Consider the following 14,779-nt stretch of genomic DNA (forward strand, 5'->3'; position numbering starts at 1 on the left):
ATGGCTAGTTCCTAGTCTCAACCACGGCGTGCCGTTTTTTCCGCACAGCTGCTGAAATAGGCCAGGCCTGCAGGCTACGTGGGTCTGTTTAGTTTTAGAGGACATTTGTTGTTCTAAACTCCTTTTCCCCTTCCGAAATCTGGCAAGCCTTAGTCTTGTACCACTCCGCACGAACGCACAAGTGTGCGTGTCTGGCTTCAGATCAGGCCCCGCCCTCAGACGCTCAGTGACACAGAGAGAGACCTGGCCAGATCTTGCTCTTGGCCTTGATTGAAGCGGCTTCTCTGGAGCCACTAGCCGCAGGGCCCGCTCAGCCTCCTCCCTTAAAGGGGACCGCCCGGCTGCGCTTCGCCAGAGCGGAGCCCTAGGAAGAAAGTTTGGAGTGCCGAGGCGAGTTGGGCCGCGGGTTAAGGGAACCAGCGGACGGGGATCTCCACTCGAAGTTTGTGCGGCAGTCCCCGCGTTCCGGGGCGTCTGCCCCGCCGCGCGCTGCAGCCGCCGGACTTCGGCGCTCCGGGTTGCGTGGGACTGCCGGTCCGGTTCCGCGGAGGGTGCTAGAGGCTTGGCCAGAAGCCGAGAGGGAACTTCTCTTGAGCGCTGTCGCCCTGGGCCCTCATTGTCTGCAGGAACTCTCCGGAATCCGGAGGGGGAGGACTGGATCGCTCTTCTACTGGGATTCGCCAAGAGTTCCGGCGGCAGCTGCGGCGGTGGCAGTGTCTCCCTTTGTCCTCCTAGGACCTCCCCCCCTTCCTTTTTCCCTCCCTCTGTCAGTTAGTTGGTCCTCCTGCCCCGGGCGCCGGCGCCCCAGCAGCTCGCTGTCCCCCACCCAGGGTGCGTCCCTGGTAACTCTTAACCACTTCAGCGTCCCCATCTAGTCGAGCCGAGGGGGCGGCGAGCAGGAGGCAGCCACAGGCCCCTGGCCGCAGGATGGTGGCGGGGCTGTCTTTGGCCCGCAGTCCCGGGAGCTGGCTCGTCCCCGGGCTGTGGCTGCTGGTGCTCAGCTGTCCTGGGGGGCCGGTGAGCGCCCAGGAGCAGCCCTCCTGCAGAGGAGCCTTTGATCTCTACTTCGTCCTGGACAAGTGAGTGCCGGAGGGAGGTCCAGGGTCTTCTGGTAGTGGCAATGGATGCGCTGTGGCTGGGGAGACGGAGATGCGTGTGAGCCCTGGGGAGTGGTGGTAAAAAACCGACAACGGGTGCTTTGTGCTATCCCGGTCCGAAGGACGAGCGCTTTCTTATCTCTGCGGGCTGGGCGGTGATCGGAGGAGCCCGGAGCTGCTGGGCTCTCTGGGGAGGTGGGGTAGTCACTGTTGCTAGTCCTGGGGCCTCTTGGGAAATGGGAGAGTGTCTGTTTGGGGTATCCGTCTGCGTCCCCGGAACCCAGACGGGCCTGTTTCTCGGCCCCCTCTGTATTCACCCCCCTTGAGCTGGCTAAAGTTTGCCAGGTCTGATCCTGATAACAGCGCTTTCGTTGTAGCCAGGAAAACCCTAGGGTTAATATACTCAAGGTGGTTTGCATTTCCTGTGAAGGAAGGTTGTGTTTATTTTGAAGAGGCGGGACCCTACTGCAAACAGTTGGGCAGGTAGTACCCAAAGAGGGGTTGGTTTCCCTGATCTTTTAGCGCCAAAGTTTCAGCTACCGATACTGTTACTTTGCTTGAAGTAGAGGCCAGGTTACCTGCACGTGAATGTTTTGGTTTGTTTGTTTGTTTCTGATCAGTTCGATTTCATTTTACAGGTCTGGGAGTGTGGCAAATAATTGGATTGAAATTTACAATTTTGTCCAGCAACTTACAGAGAGATTTGTGAGGTATTTCTTCCACTTTACTTTTCTAGGCAGGGGAGTTTGAGGTGGAGGGAAGTAGACTGAAGCGTAAGGTAGTCCTTTTTTGAAACCTTTTGCAGGGAAAACCTCTCCTGAAATGTTGATTTTTTTAAGTGCCTCAAGACCAGTATTACACGCATGTAGTTATTAGTTCCGCCCTTCAGTGGTTCAGGGCTTATTTCATGTGGATGCCAGCAACTTGGCTCAGGCCCTGGGGAAGCATCTTCAAATACTATTACAAATGTCTTTTCCTTTCTGAATTTTCATCTGTTTTGAATTTCAGTTACGCTTTCTCATAATTTATCACATTAAACAAATTTTATGCTAATAGTATCCATAATATATTTTTCTTTCCACACAATTCTTAGCATTGTAGAGGTCCTCATTAAAAAGAAAAAAAAAGTGTTGGTAAACTTCAAATGAACATGTGTTAATAACCCACTACCAGAAAAGGCACTTGTGTGTGTTTAAAGAAACGACTTGTGTTTACCCAATGTGTGGGTGTGTGGCTGGTTTAAAATTTAACTGTTCTATATATGCAATCAGCCTTACTAGGAAAGACTGGTTTTTTCTCCTATAAAAAGCCTAACTGCTATGAAATCCAGCTTACTCTCTTATTTAGAGGTAACTAGGAATTAGTGGCATCTCTATTTTAAAGTAACCCCAGAACACAAGTCTTTTGAGCCTTTTCTTCTTCTTCTTCTTCTTTTTTTTTTAAAGGAAAAAAAATGCAATGAGCAAATGCAAGTTTATCAAGATAATGGAAAGGACACAAAAAGGAGCTGTATCATTAAATATTGCTTCTTTCAGTCTTGTTAGCCCAAATGTTTTCTGTAAAACAGGCTTGGATGATCAAAACATTTTGAAAGTCATGTTGCAAGTAACTTCAAACAATCTGTAGAGGCCTAGGCAATCCTTGCTTTCAGTTATTGGCAGCAGTAAACTTATCCCTATAAAAATGTATGCGTGTCCATGTTCAATCATCAGTCTCCTGCTTAAGAAGCCAAGTATAACACTCTCATTTCTGGACAGGGTCTGAAGTAAAACTGTCTAGGAAAGAAAAATAAATAAGGCCCTATATCTTTAAATGTTAAAGGCAGTGGAGACAGTTGTTTATAAATTTTCTGATTTAATCTGAGAGTGTGCAGAGAGTATCACCTAGATTTTGATTGAAAGTAATGGATCATTTCAGTACAACATTTTGAAGAAGTGGGGCTTTTATTTATTTGGTCTGGTTTGCAAGTTGGAATTCTATGATACACAGTTCTCTGGCTCAAATTTAGTTGCTTAGTTACTAACTCATAATACATTGTAGAAAGCGAATAAAGGCTGACTACTGGAGAGAATGTCTTCAAATATAGATAAGGCTTTGATATCACTCTGATCTTCAGTTTATAGATCTTAGTTTCCTGTCTTCAGTTTCACATCTTAGCAGTAGTTGAGTAGAGTGTCTTGGAGACAAGAACCATTCTGTGAGATAAATGCCTAAAGCTTAAAAGATATAGCTAACTGGGGCAGGTGTGGACAGTTGGAAGTTTGGTGTTTGAGACTTGGACAATTGAAAATGTCCAGTCAAAACTGAGTTGTTAGTCTCTTTCACATTGTCCATGATACTCTTCAAGTATTCTTACTTCTGGGTCATTTTTGTCTGAACTCATATTGTAATTATGGTAATTAAATCAAACTGACTGCTCTCCAGCCCTAAATATTGCTAATGACAATTGCTCAGGAGGGTCCGGCATCCTTTAAAGAGATGAGGTAGAACAGGGAAAATACTTAAGGGAAGAAGTATTTTCTACAAAAGGATTTTACATTGGCTCAGAATTCATCTTTCTAGTGAGTCTCTTCCCTAAATGGTGTTATGGGTCATGGAGGATTGTTTGAGTGCTGAGAAGCACTGACTAAATCCAAGATGGCTTACGCAGTAATGTTAAGCAGAGTTAGTGTATCTATTTAGGGAGTTCCATTTAAAAGAAGCCTGGACCATCAGAGTCTGATTTTAACTGAGATTCCATAGCTATGTATCTGTATTGTATCAATATTTCTTTTAAAAATGTTTTAACTGCCTCTTTTCTTATTTTGCAGCCCTCAAATGAGATTATCTTTCATTGTGTTTTCTTCTCAAGCAACCATTATTTTGCCATTAACTGGAGACAGGTTAGTGCATTATCATTTCACTGTAGGCTTTTAGTAGAGACTAATCTTGGAGGAATGATTGATATTTCCAAGTGGTGATTCAGGCCTCCCAGTGGAATCAAGCAAATGCACAGACAACTCAGCTCTGTTCACTAATAGAGGAGAAAGGAGGTGTGAGTAATATAAAAGAGCAGATAATCTGAAAATGATTTTCGTTCTTGTTGGCTGTGGAACATACAATGAAACCCAATCTCTGCCTTAGTTGTATATTCACTACTTCCCACCTTTCCCCTCTCTGTTACTGTAAGTAGTTCTACATCTTTCTTGTTTAAATGTAATTAATCAACTAGGAATTTGCAGAACATTAGGGAGGAGAAAGATACAGATCTCTTTGGATAATTTACTAGATTCAGCAGCCATTCTGCCATCTCTGGTCCTCTACTCTGAGATCCACTGATGCTGAATATATTTACATTTGTAAAGGAACTTGCTTTCTATTTTTTATTTTATTTATATATATACACATACACACACACAATACTACATATAAACTTGTAAATATATGTAAAAATATATATTATATATTATATATAAATACAAATATAAATATTATACATGTAAATGAAAAATATAAATAATCTTGTGAAAGATATGGCTTTTTCCAAGTCAGTGCCATGGTATTTCATATGACCATTTCTATGTCATCTGGAACCATGTGAAAAGTTAGAAGTAGTCACTGATGTATTTTAAAGAATGGCTGCTTTCCATGGGATCAGTTTTGAGGACTAGACTATGAGTTCCAAAGTGGGAAGGGAGATTTCTTCTTCATTTTTATATCTACTTTATTGAACACTATGTATGAAAATATAGTTTTTGCTCAATTCTTGTTGAATGAATGGATGGGTTAGCATTATTTTGAAATCGTATTTCTCCAAACTGTCATTTTAGTGAGGGAGGCTGGTGTACTTTGTATTGCAGAATATGTGGATTTCTGAAAAGCTATACTTGAATACAGCTTTTTTTATAAATTATTTTTTCTTTAAAAATGTCAAGAAAATGTAATATTTATTTATATATTTTGTTTGTTTCAACTTTTTATTTAAACTCTGGTTAAGGAAACATAATATTCAAAGGGACTCAGGGAGAGAACTTATTTATATTTGCAGAATTGATTTGGAAAATTATGTTTATATATATATATAAATAAACTTCTAATTTATTTGTAGTTTCAGTTTTACCTTTTCTGGAGAGGAAATACCTCTGTAGATGAGGAGTCCAGCTTACGACCTCTGTCTTCTCATTGATACTTTCCTTCCATGCTTTCTGGTGTGCATCTGGGTGTCATCAAGAGTCAGAACAGTAGTAGTCCTTTATCACCCACACACAATAGCTCTGCTTCCATGAAAAGAAATTTTGTTCATTGCCTAGCTTAATTTTCAAAGATCCAGATAGATCTCCTCATGGAGTCCACTCATTAGGAGAAAGAAAGAAATGGTAACATTTACAGAGTGCACATGTAGGGAAAAGCACTTAGCGTAACTCCAGACACAGAGTAGACTTTCGGTAATTGTCACCTGCATATGTTGTGCCAGGTGCTCTGTGAGGCACTTTACATATGGCTCCTCCAGCATTTGAAGATGAGGTGTAGTGATTGGCCGACAAAATTGGTATTGCTTAGAAATGCATGGAAGGGTTTAGAATGAAATCTAAATTAGAGATTCTTCCTTTATCATTTGGTTGAATCTAATAGAGCAGAGAACTGGGATGAAGAGGCTTCTATTTGAAGAGGTAGCATAAACAAGCATGTTGCAGTTAAGAGTCACTGAACCAATTTACTAGCCAAATGGTGGTGGACAAGACACTTAACCTCTTTGTGCCTCAGTTTTGTCCATTTCTGTAATGATGACAATGATGATGGTGATAACAATACCTGCCTCATAAGACTGTTGTGAGAATGAAGTCAGTGAATGTGGAGAATGCCTGGTGCATATGTATTCAAGAGGTGAAAGCTCTGTCGTCATTATTATTTGTTACTACTACTACTATTATTATTTGGACCTAGGGAATACGTATATTTTCATGATTAGTGAGGAATGATGCTTACATAAAGGGATAAATGTCCTGCTTGAAAGGATTTATAGTATTCAAGGAGGAATGTTAACATTGCTACTTACAACTTATATACAGTTTGCTCCTCTGTCCCTTTTTAAATAGAGAGACATTGGTTTTAATGAATCACACTATTTGTGGCATGCTGAATTAGTGTGGGGTGGCAGAAAGTTCACTAAGAAGGCCTAGGTTAGAATTACAGCTGTGCCACTTACTGATTGAGAGACGTGGGGCAAATCATCCACTCGGTGTGTCAGTTTTTATGTGTGTAAACCGCAGACATAATTGGCCATGTTCTCTTTCTTTTCTTTTTTTTTGAATCTTTATTATTGATACTCTTCTGTGCTTTCTTAAGAGAGTTGTTGTAAAGATCAAAATAAGACAATGCAGAGAAAAGTACTTTGTATATCTCAGAACAGTCTCCATTAAACGGTATTATTTTCTGCTCCTAATTGTTCTTTTACTAATTTTATTTAATCAGTGACTTCTCAAACTTCTCTGTCCTGGGTATTTGGTTATAGGGTCACTTTTCATCCGTTACCCACTCTCAAGTGTGTAGAAACAGTTCACATATTTAGATACACAATCACTGAACAAATGTTTCCACAACTATTGTGGATCTTTATTTCAAAGCCTAGGCATTGGAATTCTACTTATAAACTTTCTTGATGTCATGGATCATACTCACAGACCTGAGTAAATGAGACAAATGGCAGGTTTCACAATTTTGGTTCTATTGCTCACAATTCTTCATGTCTTTTCTTATTATGAGAAGTACTTCTTTCATGTTTCTCAGAGTGTTGCTAAATATTTTCAGTAGTGATGAAGATTGGAAGGCAGTAAGTCCTTACGATAGAGCAGCGTCTTATAGAATTTCAACATGGGGTCCTATGTAAGTACATGAATAGAATAATAAACTTGGCAAGAAATGATCAGTTAAACATTTTATATACTCGTAATATAAAAACTTTACTCTTTTAAGTGTTTCAGTTTGAAACACTCTCTTCTCTTGCTGCCATGATTTTTATCCTCTCTCTGTTAGCGCATTTGTCCACTTACCTACCTACCTGCTGGCCTACCTTATATATGATGTATTGAGTATTATGGGCCCTGGGGGTGACACAAAGATGCATAATCTAGTGTGTGTGTGAGTAAGGAGTGTGCACATAAATAGCTCAGGGCTGTATTATAGGATCAGATCAAAGAAAAGTACCATGTTGATTCAATATGGACAAATCTGGCTCTCAATATTAGAGAATCTGAATCAAGAGTCATTTTTAAGGATATTTTTAGTTACTATACTACATAATTGAGGATAGTGAATTATGTTCACTTCTATTCAATATGATCTTAATGATGTAAAAGTGATTTAGTTGAAAACATTTAGTGAACAATTATTATGTGCTAGGCAGTGTGCAAAATGCTTTCCATTCATTACCTCATTTAATCCTCATATTAATACATGTACTACATACTATTATTATCTTAACTTTACAGATGAGGAAATGGAAGCTAAGAAAGGTAATGTAGCTTATCCTAGGACATACAGTTAATACGTGGTGAGGGTATATTAGCCAGAGTCGTCTTTTAAAGTATAAAGTAGGGCATGCCCCTCTCGTGCTTATGACAGATCTAATTAATGGCTTAGACTAGAAAGCCCACATCTCCCAATGGCCTAAAAGCCCTACCTGATTGCCTTACCCGATCCTCTCCTATGACATTATGTGCCTCAGTTTAGCCCACTGGTCTTTCCATTCCCTGAATAGGCCAAGCTTGTTCCCACGTTAGGAATTTTGCTCTTTCTCTGCCTGAGAGCTTCCCCTGGCTAGCTCATTCTTATTATTTAGGCATCATCTCGTGCATCCCCTCCTCTGAGACCCGTAGCCTGGCCATCAAGTCTACAGGCACCCTGGCCCTCCTCCCCGGAAATCTGTCATGACAGTCTATTTGGTTATCACTTTTTGAAATTATTCTGTTAATTTATTTTAATCTCCATCACCCTAACATAAATTGCATGAAAGCAGAGGGATCTTCTTTGTCTTGTTCACTTATACATTCGATACCAGTACAGAGCCTGGCACACAGTAGATGCTCAACAGGTACTTGTTGGGTGAATGGTTGAATTGGTCTGACTCCAGAGCCCAGTTATTAACTACTATCATATATTTTCTCTCTTTGAGAAACGATAAATGATGACATAGATTTGCTAAGTTTCTTTCCTACTCTTGTAGATCAGTTATGACCGTTTCCAATTCTCTTTTCAATGTATTTGTCCCCAAATTGAGAAAGTCATATCATTGTTTGACCTGAGCACGCTAATCAATTACTTAGGAAAAAATTTTCCATAGGCAAACTTATAGGAAATCAAAGAGAGAAGTCATTTGATTAAGTTTAGATGATATATACATTTCTATTATTTGAAAAAATTTCTTCTTATTCCTTAAAATCTGAATTAAAAATTGACTTGTGATAAAACAATCCTTCATAAGAATTGGCAACTTATAAATTGGTTCATTAATTTTGCACAGAAATTTGGCAGTATCTGTAAAAGTTTAGAAGGTTCCTATCAGCCATTCTACTTTTTAGGATTGTGTTCCAATGAAATCCTAGCACCAGTGTGCAAAGATAGGTAAGTGCAAAACTGGACACTGCAGTGTTGTTCATAATAGTGAAAATTGTATTCAATCTAAATGTGTTTCAATTGATGTACTTAAAAAAATATATATAGACTGGAAAATCCATGTACATTTACATAAAATATATCTAAGATACATTAATTGAGAAAAGCAGGTGGCGGAACACTCTGTTAAGTATGATTTTATTTTTCTAAAATAAAAACAAAAATCTTTAACTGTTTTTATGGTGTGGGGGTGTGTGTGTGTGTGTTCATAAATGCATGGGAAAAAGTTTGGAAGATATGCAACAAACTCCTGACAACAATACTGTCTTAGCAGTGAGATTCAGGGTAAGGAAAACCTTCATTTTTTAATTTCCATACACCTTGGCTATTCAATTTTATTTCAATATTATTATTTGTAAAAAAAAATTAAACAAATGCTCAAACTTAAAAAAAAATGTTACTGACTTCTTTAGCCAGACTCTCTTGGGGTCAGAATGGAATTTAGGGGTTGGAAAGAGAAAATATTCAGGAATAGCACATATCCAGTTGCTACCTTGGGGGATCCTGAAGGCTCCTTGTTAAAATGAAAACACCAGGAGTGGACCTTGAGTCAGGTAGACACAGAAGCTATTTACTAGTTGTGTGACCTTGGGCAAGTAATTTCACTTCCTGCTGGCCAGTTCTCTTGCCCGTTAGAAGGAGCTAATTGTTCCTACCATATCACAGTATTGGGATGATTAAATGCCTATGATGCATGAGAAGGCCTAACTGATGTGGGAAGGAGTCTACGGTCACAGTGGGATTTGGAGGTTATCAGTGTACACTACCATCATCATTTTCATCCTCAGGTGCCAGGATTCTAGCAGTAGTTTAGAGAGGTCAAATGAATTTGCTCGAAGTGACACAGCTAAGTAGTTCGAACCAGGTCTGACTCCTGAGCGTGAGCGCTTAACCACTGCTTTGCCTCAGACTTACTGTGTTCCCTTTTCTCCACTTTTCACAATTAGTCAGAATTTGTCATAATTCAAAGGCATATTCTTCCTCTAAGTCTATTCTCTTCTCTTACAAACCAGTGATGTGGTGAGAGGAAGTGAATGTAGTTTTTTTGTTGTTGTTAATTGTATTAGAGAAGTGATTACTCCTGGCTAGGAAAGTTTGGGCCACACATCATGCTAATCCTGAGAGGTCTGGGCAAGACAGCAGCTCAGATTCTAGTCATGGCTATGCTAATAGTTACTTTCAATGCAGTCCCACATCTGCTTTATATCGTAGAAAATGAAATACATTGTTACTCATACCTGGGAGACAAACCTGGCACACCCAAGTGGTAAAATGCAGAGATCCATTTCCCAGGACTCAGTAAGGCATTGAATGGGAAAGTGGGGTAAAAAAATATACCAAATGCAACCAGTGTGGACTTCAGGTGTGATCCACGTACCACACTTTGGTAAGCGTAGACTAAGCTGGAGAGATTTTCTCACAAAACCCAGATTGTACAGAGCGTTTTATAAGCAGCTGTTGAATCTAGGACTGCTACCTTGGATTCACTGGTCTGGACTCTGGACCACAGAGACATTGGCATATGTTGGCTTTAGAGTGACATGTTTAATAAACAATAAGCAAGTTTTCATTCATGACAAAACACCGCAAAACTTAGTGGCTTAAACAACAGCCATTTTATTACCGTTCACAATTCTGTGGGTTGATGGCTTGACCGGGAGGTTTCTCTGTCCCGTGTGATGTTGCCTGATGCTGTAGGCATAGAGGCTGGTTCTTGATTCTGGAGCTCAGCTAGAGCTCTGTAGTGGAATTACTTGGTTCTCCTCCATGTGACCTCCTCCTGTGGCATAGCTTCTCATGGTATGATGCCTGGGTTCCAAGAGAGAGCATTCCAAGAGCAAGTATTACAAGATGAAGGAAACAAAGTCCCCATTTTTTAAGGGTTGGACTCAGATGTCCAAGAACATCACTTCTACCCTATCCTGTTGCCAAGCAGTAGTAGGACTCGGCCAGATTCAAGGGGGGAGGAGATAAATACCATCTCTTGGTGGGAGAATGGGCATATAGAGAGTGGGAAAGAATCGACAGAGGTCATATTGGAGATCACCTTCTATAGATTTTATGAAAAGTAATAATGAATTTCCAAGATGAATATCTTTTAAAATAAACATGTCAACTTAGAGAAAAAATATAAACCTTGTATATAACCAAAATAACAAATTAGATTGGTGATGTGGGCTCTAGTCTTTAGATTCTAGTGTGACCCATAATCCATCTCAGTAAATTTTGAATGCGAAATGTCCTTTAGTTTATTTTTTATTAACCTCTTCCTCTCATTCCTTTTATTCTTTTCCATAAATGAAAAATTTTTATTAACATTAATACATTTTTTACTTTTATATTTTTAATATTACTGTTATGTCCTTCTTGAGTCACGTTAGAATAGATTGGCACATTTTGCTTTACCTCCATGATTTTAAATAGTATATTAAATTTCAGCTATCAAGGACTTAAGAATTAACAATAGCTAGAAATACTTTCTAGTACAATGTGAGGATGGAAGTTTTCTTAACTAGATACGACTGCAAATTTTTAAAAATATCTTAAAAATTTGAGCTATAAAAGAAGGTTGTTGGTATTCAACTATTTATTCAAGAGCAGTAGTGCACAGTTATGCATATGATTTGTTTGTGTGATTTAATATAAGGTTTTAAAATTGTGTGTTTTGTGAGGGATGAGTAAAGGGATAGTTCCCAAATGAGGTTTGTAAACTGGGACTAACAAAGCTGATAATTCGTACTTGAGTTTTGTTCTATGGATAAAGAGACAGGAGTACAGTGCAGGGATATAAACAGTTGGTATTGATAATTGAATACTGTGTGTTCTGCATGTGATAGTACCTTTAATTTTGATTAACTCCACTATGTAAGTACTGTCATCACCCCCGTTTTTCAGATGGGAGAAATGGAGGACCAGAGAGGCTACATAACTTACCCAGAGTTGCAAAACTAGGAGGTGTTAGGGCTGGAAATTGAGGCCAAAGCCCCACTGCTTGACCTGTATGTTGCATTCATTGATGCAGAGTGACATAATGGAAGGATTGAGGGTTGGCTGGCAGATAACCTCACTCGATCCCTGACACATGATGTGATAGAAGAATAGTAACTATTATCTGTGCAGCACTCACTTTGTACTCACTTTCTTCCTCCTGTCTCTCTTCTACCTTCTCTGTCCAGGCACTGCTACCTTCTGAATACTCAAAGCTACCAAATAACATTATATTATAAATATCATATGGGCACCCAATAAATATCTATAAAATGAATGAATGAAATCCCAGCTGGGCAGGCATTATTATTTACATTTTATGGAGATGGAGATTGAGCCCCGGGATAGTAAACCGCTGGTGTACGCGGTTGATTAGTTGTAGAACCAGACCTTCAGTTCACCTCATTTACTATAGGTTCTTCCTCCCTCATTACATAGCTTCCCATTTGACTTCTTTCCAGGACCTTCTCCCACCAAAGTTCAATATAACACCTTCTTCCCTTCCTCCTTTTTCCTTTTCCCTCCTCCTTTCTGGTTTCTGTATCAAAATGTTTCAACTCTCCGTTTGCTGAGGGAGCTCTCCTTGTAATCAAGGAGAAAGTAAACTGGGTGAACAAAATCCTACTAACATAATGGGAAATGACTAATATCAACTTAACAACAGTAGTACCTATAACTTACTCAGTACTTCTTATGTGTCACTGAATCCTCACAATGGCCCCATGGGGTAGATACCTTCATCCCTATTTTACAGATGAAGAAATAAGAATAGGGCTTGGAATTAATCTAAGTTCTCTCTGGCTATAAGCTATGCCATCCGAGAAACTGTATTTTATAGTTTGAAAGATTATCTTAGTCACCCCAAAACCCTTTCAATAGAGGACTGACTGGCAAAATAGTTAAGGAAAAGAGCATTCCAGTAACATGGGTAGGTTTTTAAGTTAGATTAGATCAGAGGTGGGTGCCTGGGTGGCTTGGTCGGTTAAGTGTCTGCCTTCAGATCAGGTCATGGAGTTCCCCATCAGGCTCCCCACTCAGCGGGGAGTCTGCTTCTCCCTCTGACCCTTCCCCGTCTCATGCTTTGTCTCTCACTCTCTCTCAGATAAATAAATAAAATCTTAAAAAAAAAAGATTAGATCAGAGGTTCTTAATTCTGGCTGCACATTAGAATACTCTGGGGAGTTTCCCAAAAATAACCCTGAACTCATCACAGACCACAAGTAAATTAGAATCTCTTCAGTTAGAACCCAGAAGGGATTTTTTTTTTTTAAAGCTCTTCCATGATTCCAGTCTACAGCCATGGTGGAGCCCTATGGTGCCTCTGTGGAGATGTGTGTGGACTGCACGTGAGCCCTTCTCATCATCACCGTACAGACTTAGTGCTCACGTGTGGTCGGCGCTCAGCAGCTGCATGTAATTGAGTGAAATCTGGAAAAAGTTTTCAAATTTGGAAAGTTAAGATATTGTCCCTTGGGAAGTTCAAGTACCATACAAATGCATTGTATAAACATAATACCCTTATCACAAGTAGAAGGTACTTAAAATAAAAAATTGTGCCTTAATTGTGTTAGTCGGGCAAGTCAGAATTCTCTGCCAATCATTTTATTATGTCACTATTTACAGTATATATTTATTTTAGTTGTAACATCGTGGACACCTTCCAAAATCCAAAGAGTTCTATGGATGGAGAAAAGCCACTGATGTGGTGCAGTGTGTGGCAGTGTAGTTGCTGTGTTCCCTCCACTCTCCTCCTTTCCTTTCCCTTCCCTTCCCTTCCCTTCCCTTCCCTTCCCTTCCCTCCTTCCCTTCCCCTACTCAGCAGAGAAATTGCAGAGATACTAAGGAGTGCAAAGTGTTACTCTATAGATTAAAAAAATTAAGTCAGTGTGTTTTTGCCTCTCTCTCTCCCTTTCTCTCTCCAATCAATATAATTATGAAGTAAAAAATTAAAAGAGTTGATTATAAATTTTAGCCCACTGATTCTCAACAAAAAAATCAGAGGTTTAATATCCCATTTTATTTGTTTCAATTCTGTCTCTTTCCAAAAAGTATTGGAAGCTGAACTGAACATAGTAACATTGCAGAAAGATGGTGACATATAAAAAGATAAGGTAAGATCTTGGAAAAGAGGATGTAGCAATATGATAACCATAGGAACTTAGCAGGCTTTTGTGAATGAGCAAGAAATTTACTGTGGTCTTCCCAACAGTGAGGGCAAGAAACAGTTGACATAGTTGTAGTTAGCAGAAAGGAGGAAGTGCATAGTGATTACTCAGGGATGACGAGAAACTTCTGGCCCGAGACCTTCGAGGGGATGTTATGTGTTATGACAGCAGCACCCTGACTACAGCTTCACAACAAATACCAGAGTAGTTTCAGTATCACTCTTCTTGTAGCTGGAGTCATAACGTTAAAACCAAACTTGGTGTGGTTCTAAGATGTTGTTGGATTTGAGCTTTATAACACGTGCATTTTTTCTTTTGTTTTTTATTGTTCCCCACTTGCTTATTTTTTTTAAAGCTTTCTTAGAGTCATAGTATAGATGAATGAGTTCTCCTTTTTACCTACGACATCATTTTGCATCCCCCCAATTAGCTGTTTACTAATAGATAAACTTAGAACTTATTTTTAGTTGCTTGGCAGCTTTCGAAGGCCTGAAATCTGCCCTGTCTTGTTTTGGCTTTCATTTCCCCTAAAATGACACTGGTGGAGGCTGACAGACTTTGTAGTTCCACTGGAAGGAGATAAGACCAGGGCTCATATGTGTTGATGTTATCGACTGTTGGCAAGAAACACTTTGCCTCCAGTGACGATGCAGCTGCAAAAGTAATGCTGTAATTCAGTGCTACTTAGAATATTATTGTGTCAGGTATGGTTATGGATAGAAAAGCCGGGGTACTCTTCTTCTTCCAGTGAAATAAACTAGCTGAGTCGTAACCTTCCAAAAAAATTCTGAATTCCACGTTGGGCAAGTTCTTGTAACTTATCCTCTGCTGATGTTGTCTGGTTCTTAGAAGTAATTAAATGGTGAGGTCAATCTGAAC

General features: G+C 39.7%; 1 protein-coding gene across 2 annotated transcripts in view; it reads left to right on the forward strand.

The window, feature by feature from the left end:
- The first annotated feature begins 270 nt into the window (after positions 1–270).
- Positions 271–14,779, forward strand: part of ANTXR2 (ANTXR cell adhesion molecule 2) — a 143,981-nt gene continuing 129,472 nt past the window's right edge. The window contains exons 1-3 of one of the 2 annotated variants that reach the window (XM_034671637.1): positions 271–1,079; positions 1,736–1,807; positions 3,908–3,979. In XM_034671637.1, coding sequence (XP_034527528.1) covers positions 928–1,079; positions 1,736–1,807; positions 3,908–3,979 — 296 coding nt within the window. In that variant the 5' untranslated portion in view covers positions 271–927. The remainder of the gene's footprint in view (positions 1,080–1,735; positions 1,808–3,907; positions 3,980–14,779) is intronic. The other variant, XM_011219018.3, reaches the window with a different exon arrangement.

The sequence above is a fragment of the Ailuropoda melanoleuca genome, chromosome 11, assembly GCF_002007445.2.
Source record: "Ailuropoda melanoleuca isolate Jingjing chromosome 11, ASM200744v2, whole genome shotgun sequence".
In the NCBI taxonomy this organism is placed as follows: domain Eukaryota; kingdom Metazoa; phylum Chordata; class Mammalia; order Carnivora; family Ursidae; genus Ailuropoda; species Ailuropoda melanoleuca.